Source organism: Xiphophorus couchianus, chromosome 18 (assembly GCF_001444195.1).
Source record: "Xiphophorus couchianus chromosome 18, X_couchianus-1.0, whole genome shotgun sequence".
Taxonomy (NCBI): Eukaryota; Metazoa; Chordata; class Actinopteri; order Cyprinodontiformes; family Poeciliidae; genus Xiphophorus; species Xiphophorus couchianus.
This window is the reverse complement of record NC_040245.1, coordinates 13484903-13496615: the sequence shown is the minus strand read 5'-3', so window position 1 is coordinate 13496615 and position 11713 is coordinate 13484903. Positions and strand designations below refer to the sequence as shown.

General features: G+C 35.3%; 1 protein-coding gene across 2 annotated transcripts; it reads left to right on the top strand.

Annotated features, from left to right (window-relative positions):
• The first annotated feature begins 1517 nt into the window (after positions 1 to 1517).
• smtla (somatolactin alpha) lies at positions 1518 to 6376 on the top strand. Of its 2 annotated transcripts, XM_028044643.1 has the most exons (5): positions 1518 to 1613; positions 1758 to 1948; positions 2928 to 3041; positions 4401 to 4580; positions 5807 to 6376. In XM_028044643.1, exons 1-5 carry the CDS (start codon positions 1601 to 1603, stop codon positions 5999 to 6001), a joined length of 693 nt encoding a protein of 230 aa, XP_027900444.1. In that variant the 5' UTR covers positions 1518 to 1600; the 3' UTR covers positions 6002 to 6376. The 2 variants fall into 2 exon arrangements, with proteins under 2 accessions (XP_027900444.1, XP_027900443.1); XM_028044642.1 differs by lacking the exon at positions 1518 to 1613 and having other exon boundaries at positions 1742 to 1948.
• Positions 6377 to 11713: the final 5337 nt, after the last annotated feature.

The following is an 11713-nucleotide window of genomic DNA, read 5'->3' as shown; positions in this document are numbered from 1 at the left end:
TTTAAAATTAAATTGTCTGTTATTTGGACTTGGTGACATGGCCATGGTAGTTAGTAAAGATAAGTAAGTCTGGTCAGACGTTTACATACAGTCATCATGGACATGAAAAAAAAAAAATTATTTGAGGTTTGAAGGATTTATTTTATACATTATTTGTCAAGGGTGTAAAAATTAAAATATTATTACTCTAATAATAATTAGAGAGTATTTATTATTTATATAATTTATTAGAGAGTAATAGATTACTCTTTAATTAAAAATGCAATGATTATTTAAACTTACTGGCCACACTGTGCTTTACAATTTGTTCAACTCCAGTTACACATAATTTGCAGCTTAAATGTTGGGTCTGACTGTTCTTTGTCATATTAATGTCCATGTGAGATGTATTTATCTGGGCAAAGATTTGCCTGAAAGAATTAAGTTTTTAAAATCTAATCTGCAATCTGTTTACGATTGCTCATCCAGCTTAATGTTTTTTATTACTGTTCTCATGTTACAAAGCCCAGTGAAATCAGTTTACAATGAAGAAATATATATATATATATATATATATATATATATATATATATATATATATATATATATATATATATATATATATATATATGTATATATATATATATATATATATATATATATATATATATATATATATATATATATATGTGTGTGTAAATATATTTATACATTTTTTTTCTAAGTTTCAGTTTTGTTTTATTTTATCTTAGCAAAATCGTACATTTATTTATTTTTGTTAACAGAATTTCAGTTCATGCAGTGGTTGAAAAATAAATACACCTTTGGTCATTTACTTTTGTTCATATAAGCACTGGATTTCTTTTGTACTCCCGTTTTCGGTTCCATCTCAATCTCCATAATACTTTCATGTAATTACTATCATAACATGGGTATATTAAAGAATAAAAGGACATTTCCAGTTCAGTCAAATGTTGCAGGCAATGGAAGAAACCCTAAAATGAAGCACATGCTTCATCTCTGTATGACTACCTAGACTGGCACTGTTTGAAAAGGCTTTGATTAGTATCCTATATTTGCTTTCTCCTGAGGCAGTTGAACACAGTTATTACAACTGGTAAACCATAGTTTTTGGTTACAGTTTCTGTCACACAACCATGAGTTTTTCAGAACAGCAGTTGGACAGTTGGTTGTCTGAACGGAACTAGTGCAAAAAAGTTTCTTCTTTGCAGCAGCCATTTTGACATGCATGTTTACCTTAGTGAAAATAAATTTAATTTTGAGCGTTTACTTACTAGATTAACGTAAAGTAGCATAGAGATGCTGAATGTTATTTTATTTTATTATTATTTTTTTTTATGTAGCAAAAAAAATAGTATATTTTCAGATGTGGTGTGATAAAGAAAAAAACCCTTAAATTTAAATATATTTTGGCCACACAAACAGCTGTGGTCCTACCCTTGTAATTATGTATTAGAAAAGAACTACATTAGTGTGTGGAGAGCAGTATCTTTTTACAAGAACCTACGCAAGACCTTTTTCCTTTATTCATGGGCTGCTTAAGCTTTATAAAGTTGCCAGGACAAAACTACAGCAATGAAACCTGAAGAACACAGACAAGATGCAGAAGACAGGTAATGTATCAAAATTAGTTCTGAGATTTTAATAGTATGAATTTATGAGCAATGGCAACAATTAAAAGACACCTGGGTGTCTATATTTGTACAATAACGTTTGTTTTTTGAACAAACTCTTTGCATGTATGACTACAACTTCAGTCGTTCAGTGGGGTTTATGGGCCCTGTTACTGTGGCCCCAACATCTTGCTGCAAGCATCCCACTAGACTGTAGAGACGATCAGGGCAACCTGAGCCGCTGCACCTCCATCTCCCAGGAGAAGCTTCTGGACCGAGTCATTCATCATGCTGAACTCATCTACCGTGTCTCAGAAGAACTGTCCTCTTTGTTTGTGAGTCAATACTGATATTATTATAAAATAAGTCATTGCACATTTTTGCACTTTTTAAAAGATAAAACCAGTTTTTGTGATGAGTCGTCTCATTGTGTTTAGATACTCTTCAAAAGACCCCTGGCAAGACACAAAATGTCATCATGTGATATTATCTCCCTGTGCAGTCATTATTACTTCTGTGTTTTTAGCTTTAAGGATTTAATCATCAAACCATATGGAAGTTATTGAAAAAAAAGTCAAGTAATTTTATTGAAAAATATTCTGCCACGTGAAATATGAGACATCTCTTGGCTAACAAGATAAGGTCTAGCAACAGCCTTTAAACCAAACTATCACTTCCCAAAATATAGAAATTACATTTTTGTAGAACTTTTTCAAACATTATGCCAGACCAGAAGCATGTGGCTCTCTCCGATAGATGCACACTGCTATTTGCTTTTGATTTTGACATGATCACCACCTCACTTCGGGAGCTTCAAAGTAATCTTCCTCCTCCCGTCTGAGGCGAAGATGTTTTATTGAAGAAGCAAGCCCACAGCGGGGTCATGTGAATGTGATAATGATATACGGCAACACTGAAAGCTCAGGTTTTTGCACCTTGTTGAATCCCCTTCAGTTTGTGATTAGAGAATCAGAATGGCCCTTTGAAATGAAATGACTCATGGCTTGTTACAAGGAATATGCTGCGTGGAGTCTGCAGATGAGCCCATGCCGAAGGAAAAAATGTGGATATGCTGTGTCTCCCATGGTAAAGCGAGATCAAACTTTTGTCACTGTTTTAGTAGTGTGTCTTTTATTTATTTCAGATCAGGTAGGAAAGTCAGTGAAATTGTTGCTCCTTTTTATTGTACGCAGTCATATTCAGTAGTAGAAGTTAACAAAGCTGACAAAATCAAGTCACTGCCATACTGCAAACTGACGTTTGGTGCTTAACTAATCTAAACATTTCTTCTTGTTGCTTGTCATTCTTTTGCAGGAGGAGTTGTTCATCCCATTTTCTTTTAGGCTGCAGAGTAATCAGGCTGCCTATTCATGCATCACCAAAGCCCTGCCCATCCCCAGTTCCAAAAGTGAAGTCCAGCAAATATCTGTAAGCATATACCGTAGTTATCACTTACCAAAGGATTCTATGCTTTGAACTATCCTTTGTGAAATTCTTGATTTCAATCTGTCAAGAATAAGAGTTTTCTGTATGTGTAAGGTACAACATAATTGAGAGGTGGATAAAGCAGTTTCTCCATAGGTAGACTTACAGACTGTGCAAGTCATCTGAAGATTTGAGGAGAGTTATTGGTTCTTTGTGGTCCATATACAGCACACTGTGCCAATGTATTTGAGTTTGCATCAACTCCTCCTGCCATTCACAGAACTATGAGGCCATCAGCAGCTGATGTTGTAATGTGTAAAAGCCAATTCTGAGTGTAAGAAAAATGTGGGTAAAATTTATAATTTGCAGCCTGAAGTATGCCATGGTCTACTGTGAAATAATAATATATAATGCATAAAAGCCTTGAGAAGCTGGTATGTCAGTATGCTGAAAAACATTTTGTCTTCAATCCAACAGAGCATGACCTTTTAGAAAAAAAGAAAAAAGGTCAGCTTAGTCAGTAGGGTGGAAATAAAACTGAACCAAAACTGAGTCAACAAAAGGTCTGTAAAAGGTGATTTGCAAATGTCATTTTCCAGCTTGTACAGTTATGTTTAGGGCAGATTATCTTAAGCAACATTTATTGATTAAATTAGGGGTACTCAAATTCGGTTCTCAAGGGCCAGTGTCCTGAATGGCTGAATTACCTCCTCAGTATGCCAACAATCTACAGAAAAAAATACAATCACAAATTAGTTACAATTTCATACTATTTTGTTTTCTAAAGGCATATTTCTAGTGATTGTAATTTTTGTTTATGCCAGTTATTAATAAATGTGTAAAATTATGATGGTCAAGTTTATTTCTTGTTTTATCATATATCTGCCTTTGATGTTATGATTGTTTTGAAGCACTTTGGTCAGCTGAGGTTGTTGTAAATGTGCTCTGTATATGAACTGTGACTGATACCTGATAAAACCAAAATAGTTTTGATTAACCCCCCCCCCCCCCCCCCCCCCCCACTCCACCCCCCCAGAAATATTATTTATTTGATTCACACATTCACATTTTCTTACAGTGGATGAGAAACAAATTAAATTATTGGTTGTAGTAGCAAGTACAAAATGTCCATCTGGTGGAACTGATGCTGGTTTTATGGTCAGGCACATTTGGCACAAAAAAAATCACAGGTTTGAAATTGTCAAAAATAATAATGCTACCAAACAGGAAGGAGGAAAAATTATCAATAGTCAACAAAATCTGTTTTTTGTCATATGTACTATTAATATTTACATTAAATAATGGCTATGGACAAGTTTATGGTCGTTATTTGGTGTTTATCTGAGTTATTTGCTCTTGCAGGACAAATGGCTGCTTCATTCCGTGCTGATGCTCGTCCAGTCTTGGATTGAGCCTTTGGTCTACCTACAGATGACAATGGAACGCTACGATCACGCCCCTGACATGCTGCTCAACAAGACAAAGTGGGTGTCTGAGAAACTTAGTAGCCTGGAGCAAGGAGTTGTGGTTCTCATTAAAAAGGTGGGCTATTTTTTACATTCTGTTATTTTACGCTAAACAACTCACACAGTGAAACAAAGATGTTTACAGAGCCTTACACAAGTATTTATATCCCTTGAATTTTTTAACATTTTGGTAAATTACAACAGTTTCCTTATACATTTTAGTGGGATTTAAAGTGATAGATTGACAGAAAGTCAGGCAACATGAAAGAAAGTTTTTTCCAAGTAAAACTGTAAACATCTCAAATGTGTGGCAAAGATTTTTATAACCGTATTTACTCTGATAGCCAAAATTTAAGTCTTATGTCACCAATTACCTTCAGACGTTCAACTGAAAATAAAACTATTCAGTAAAGAGCTTAGAGTTTTGTTAGAGAACATTACTAAGGAAATGCCATCATTGAAATAAAAAAAAAAACACACCAAACTGGTCAGATGAAGTTATGGAAAAAAAATCAAGTTGCTGAAATAATAGAAAAGTATTCTATGCTTTGAAGATTTCACAAAGAACTGACCAGTGCATATAACTGAAAAAGACACATTAACTCACAGGAAAGGAATAATTATTCAAAGACACACATGTCAAGCGCAAAATAAGATGTGTAGTGGATAAGTAACAGAAAACACCACTCTAATCACATAATTCCCTTTGTGAAAGGTTGTGGTGTCAATTTTCTTTTAAAAGCTGACCAGAGTTGATGGGCAACCTTCAAGGAAAATATAGAAGAAAACCTGATAGAAGCTGCAACAGACAAAGATTCACCTTACAACACCAAAATAGCCCAAAATATTTAGCCAACAATAAAATAATTTAATCCAAACATATTTATGTGTTAGAACTAAGAATCTTGAAAATATTTTTTCATGTGCTCTCTGTTTAATCTGATTAGGCAGAGAGCATGTTACACATAAAAATGGGCAAATGCTTTAGGGTCAGATGTGCAAACATGTTACAGACAGAACTTCACGTTCCAGACAATTAAAATATACTTTTATAAATGACTGATTCAGAGGCGCTGAATTCGAACCTGAATTTCATCTAGAATACTTTCAAGAATAATTTATGTATACTTTCCATTTCACAATTATGCGCAACCTCATGTTGGTCAATCACATAAACTCTACCACATAGAACTTTTAATTGTAATATTTGTTCAATATATATAAATACCGCTGCAATTGCTCTACATTTAATGTCTTGTGTATTTTTCTGCATGCTTTGACATGTTTTCTAACATGCCTCAGATGCTGGATGAGAACACACTGGCCACAGGTTACGGTGAACAAGGTATAGTCCAGAATGATGTGCAGCCGGAGGTGCTGGAATCTGTTATGAGGGACTATACCCTGCTCAGTTGCTTCAAGAAAGATGCCCATAAGATGGAGACTTTCCTCAAGCTACTCAAGTGTCGTCAAACTGATAAATACAACTGTGCATAAAACATGAAGTGGAGCTTTTAAATAATGCAGTATTTGGCTTTAAATGAATTTCTTAGGTTGTTAGTGTGCACTTAAAGATATGACCATGCCTTGGGCGCTTTAGCCTCGCTTGTAATGCAGCACATTTCTTATTGATTGTTTTGGAACACCTTCACACAAAAATAAGTAGGTGTAATGCTGTGCCCTTTCGTAACCATGTGTTGAATTTTTAGATTTTTTTTCTATCTCAGTTGTTATTTTAACCTGGCACAGGCAAAAGAAGACTAACTCCCAAAAGACCATTTGTATGTCGAGCTGTCAAAAAAATCTACATATCCCGCTATTGATTTCCATTTCCTTTGTTCTTAACTAGAGTTGGTATTCCTTGCTGGCTCTTGCAGTGCTTTGATTATACTCGTGGCCCCTGGAGTATTCAGTGTGCCTCCCTTGTTAAATGGAGTGGGTTTCACTTCTGCATAAGAAAATGTACCGATTTTGCTGAAGAAGAGAGTTACAAATAGCATTCTCTCTCTCTCTCTATCTCTCAAAAATATAATCATGAAAATAAATGGCTATAAATTAACTAACCAGTATAGCTAAAGAAAGCTATGATACTCTTCTACAACTAAATATGACTGATGTCATCCAATTTATAAAAGACACGTGTGAAGACATTTTGTTGTGTTTAAATGTTCAGGGAATCAACCATTTCAGTTTCTGCTGTTTTGTGCTTATATATTTAATGTAGAATACAAACAACTATCTTTTGATGTGTGAATAGATTTTGTGCTGTGTGCACTTTAGCTGTCAGCTGCTGTTGGTGTTTGAAGCAAATAAAGCAAGAACTAAAAAAAATATATATTTTGCCTTTGATTTCAAAGTGAATGAGTGAGTAAGAAGGGCAATTTTATGCACTAAAATTTAATGATGAAAACAGAAGTTGTATTAATAATTTTCACTAGAGAATAGTGAGGGCAATTAATATTACTCTGTATTTCTCGTGTTGTTTTTTTTCATAAAAGTAAAAACATTTGATCAGCTGGTGCCACAGTAAGCATGCACAGTTGGCATGATGGTGTACATGGACAGGCTAACAGATGAGGTCAGACAGGAGTCTCAATAAACTAGAACGTTTGCAGATGACAAACATTCAGACAGGTGAAGGTAGATGTTTCATTCTGCTTTGTAGAGCCATTGACTCCCCAAACTTAAGGATGGGTTATATTCATCTAAACAATTCTGAGATTTGTTTGTGTGTTTTTGTTCTTTTTTCTTTTTTTTTTTTTGTATCTTGACCACAATTTCAACATTTTAGTTATTTGTTCAAACTTATACCTACAATTAAAAGTACCCATTGCTCCTCTTGTGTGACAAAAACCTCACAAAACACTTCAAGATGATATTAAAAGAAAAAGGAAAAGAAAAATAACAGTGAAAAGGGTAAGTGGTTGAGTGTTTATGGCCTTGACGAGAACTAATTAGTCCTCCAAATTTTAGTCTACATGTTTTTGTGGGATTCATGATAAAGCTCCAACTGAAAGAGTCTCAAGGTGAAAGTTTATAACTGATCTGCACTAAGAAATAACAAGGGATTTATCAGATATTAATTCTAACCACTGGCATGTCATTGATTTTACACTAAATAATATTCATGAATTATTTTGTCACAATGCTTCATGGTTTGCATAATATCCATTACATCTTTTATAAATAGTTGGTTGTGCATCACACAAATTTGGGTAACTACTTTATGACAGATACAAGTGTGTGTCATAGAGCTGAAACACACTACAACCTAAAACACAAGAGGGCAGTAGTTTTCTCCAATGAAGATTATATTAATCATTAAATACACTCGACACTATATGTGATGTATCCGAATACAGAGCTAAATGAGGACAACATTTGGTCCATGATCATGGGAATTAAAGCCTAATATGCTATTGTAATATGTCCTGTTTAACAAATTAATTTTACAGCTTAAATAATTTTACACTCTCTTTTAAAAAAAAAAAAAAAAGGGGTAAAATTTGTTAAAAATGAGTCCTATTTAATAAAACAACCTGGCCCAGGTTGTTGTAATGTAAAACTGGACCATAATGATCCCCCCCCCCCCCCCCCCCCCCCCCCCCCCCCCACATATAATGTAAAATTCATTATGCTGTTTTATTTCGAAAAATAAGCTTAAGTTCAAGCTGTATGAACAAAACTAGTCAGTTTGAAACTGGACCATTGTTTATTTTTCTCTTTCTCTAACACCAGCAAGGCTTTTCTGGCCTGCTTGCTTGAGATGATTAGCTTGCATGGAAATCCATACTCCTTTTATCTTCAGATTATCAAAAATGTCCTGGAAAAGATCTACATTCATCCATCCTTCAAATATATGTCCGGTTGATTTTTTTGAAAGATTTCACCTCCTTTCTTGGCCTTATTTGCACATCTGTTTCTTCATGTGTTCAATACGTGTCACCTGTACTACTCCACTTCATATTATCTAATTATTTGATTATTTTGCTTTGATTTCTTTATATGTGTACTATATTGGTTGTTGGACACATCAAGTGTACATTTTATTTCAGTATAAGTATTATAAATATATTTAATGTTTTTAGATATATTTTTATTATTTCTTGTTTATTTTATCCACTGCATATCCTGAGCAACTGAACCAAAAAACATTATGCGTTAGAAGAAAAGAAAAGTTTGATGCTTGTATAAGTCTGCACAAGCTTAAGCGGATACTTTGTTGGAGCTCCTTTTGAGTCAAATGGAGTAGTCAGTTTATGTCTAACAGTACCCCATTTCTTGATTTAACAGTATTTGATGTTCTGCGTGGCAGGATTTCTTAAAAGATTCTCCTTTCAATTTAATTCTGGCCTCTGGGGAAGCTGTTCCAAAATGTTTATTTTTCTCCATTGAAGTCATTTTTTGTGGATTAGATTAACTTAGACTTACTTTGATACTAAAAAAGTGAAATCCATATTAGGTTTTAGATTTTTAGCAGTTGCTACAAAAGTTTTCATCATATCTGACAACCATTTGTAACTGTAGAGATTTTGAGAAAACCTCAGAAGGATCAAACTGACATGATGCTTCCATGACCTTGTTCCTCTCTCTATGGATGGACTTATTTTGATGATGCCTGGAATTGTTTTTCTGTGGAAAGTTTATAAAAGTTTGATTTCAACATCCCCTTCTTCTGCAAGGTTTTGGGAGATTCGTGCTGAACTGGATTATTTTTTCCATTTGAATTTGTAGGTCTCTATCTGTGAGACATGTTGGGAATTCAGCAGATTGCCATCTGCTTTATTCAGCAACTACAGCACTTTTCAGTGTTGCTGCAAGCCTCTTGAAATTCTCAGTTAACCTCTTGCAATGTCACTGTTGTCTCCTATTTCCTCCAGTTGTGGATAATGGAAGTGTTTGGAATTTGTTTGTCCTCTTCTTTTGACAGAAACTATAGGCATTTTTACAATAGGAAAAGACATTGAAACAGAAGGGTAATTTTTTTCTTCTTCTTTCCCCCCTCCATCCTCTGAAGCTGGATCAGAAGATGTAAATTAGCCAACGGTTGCCACTGTGAGCCTGGTGTCAGAGTCGTGGTGTCGAGTGTTATGGGTGGATCTTGAGGCAGGAAGCGTTTGGGGGGCCCTTGTCAGCACATCAGGTTCAGGTTCCTGTGGCCCAATCACTTCAGCATGGGGGTTTGGAAAGTCTGGGCAGCACCCCATTACACACCACATTGCTGCAGCTTCTCAGCTTTATCCAAGTTGCATTATTTTTCAGGTTCCTTGACAATATCCAAGCTTTGAGGTCATAAATATTAAAGATTGGCTACGAATAGTAAGAGGCGGTAAGATGACCAGAGGAGGGAGAGGATTGTGATTGGGAAGTGGAGTGAAGGATATGAGTATGAAAAGGGGTATGTGGAGCAAGGCGTGATTTCACAGTCTAACTATAACAACCCAAGGAATGGAAATCTAGTCTGCAGGGAGACATAAGTACAGTAGAAAATTCAGTCACACAAAGACAATAGACAAAAGTTGTAAGAAAGAGGGTCATTTCTTTTTTCCTCTGTTAATGCTAGAAATTAACATCATGAGTCAATGGAAGAGAAATAGCAAAGATGACTGGGACCTAAGCTCAGCCCTGAGCAGTGTGACATGCCAGGAAGTAGAATGGATCTACAGAGAAAATAAATAGCTGGAAGGCGGATACACAGCTGTAGGAGTTAGGCTGGGAAAGTACAGCTGGCTTGGTATAAAACCAATTGTCAGGGTCTTTGAGTCTCTACCGGCTTGCATGGCTCTCACAATGATGCTCTACTTTGAGAGCTTAAAACACAAGGCAGGAGAAACCTTAAAGGGGCCCCAGAGCCTCTACGTAATCACCACACTGAAAACTAGATACCATAACTGTTCTTTAAATTTCACCTCTTATTTGTTTCCTTGGTCTAATTACATAACATATCAATATCAGTACCACCACAAGGTCAAGGACCTTTTTTTTCTAATATCCTTTAAGTTAAACCCAGTCTGCTTCTTTTGAGATACTGACATTTTTATCATATCACAAAACACAACAAGAAACAGATTGGTTTAGAGCAAAAGTCCATTGTGACAATGTGAATAGCCTCTTCACATTTTGTCATAGCAAAAACAACTTAAAGGTATTTTTTCTATTTATTCAACACAAAGAAGATCATCATTTTAAAGGAAGAGGAAATTGTACATGGTTTACATTAAATGCGACCATTTGTCATTAGTCTCCAAAAACTTTTTTCGCAGCACTTTTGGCTACCAGTCTTTGTGTTACGTCCCAGTAGCTTTGTACATCTTAAGACTAAACCTTTTGCTAGTTTTTGTCTGCAAAGTAGATCAAGCTCAGTCAAATTGGTTAAACAGTCTGTGAAGAGCAACTTTCAAGTCCTGCTGTAAAATCACAGTCAGGTTGAGCTCTACTAAAAGTTAGATTCTCAATGTATTGTGTTTAGCATGTCGAGAGATAATTAAACCAATTTACAACTCTTTGCACATGTGTCTGTATTTAACATGCTGTTAAACCATTGCAACAGTTTTTAAACCTTCTAGCTAATATTCACATTTGTTGTCTTTGAATAACATATGCAAGGTGTAGGCACAAAAGAGAGGCACAAGATGAAGCAATGATTTTGAGTGGGAGAACTGCTGGATTTTTTTAAACAAGCACAATTAGACCTCTCTTGGTTTGTGGCACTTTACCACTGCAAATGACAGGTTTTACGCCACAGGGAAATGAGGTGATTAGCTTGGGGTTCCTTGAAGAAGTGAGCCATTGCTATGTAAACTCAGCAGGGAGGCGGCCATCAATCATCCCACACAGAAACCCATCTCTAACATGGAATCATGGACCTGCAGGAATACATAACGCCTAGATGCCATGAAGATATAGCAGGAATTGCAATTTTAAAAAGTTATAGAGGAGAGGCTAAAAATATAGAAATCTAAGCTTAACTATCTACCAACTTCCTACCGGTTACAGATATTTTCTTCTCAAGTAAACACAACACAAAGACTCACCGACAAGAGGCAGTTAAATACTAAATACCTTTGCAAACAATTCAACCTGTCATTGAAATAAAGCTACTATTAGAGCGTGCAAGCTAATAAATATTACACAAACCAATTCCCCGTGGCACCTCTGATTTAATCAAGATGCAAAATGCATGTTGTTATGAAAATGTAATTTGCATAT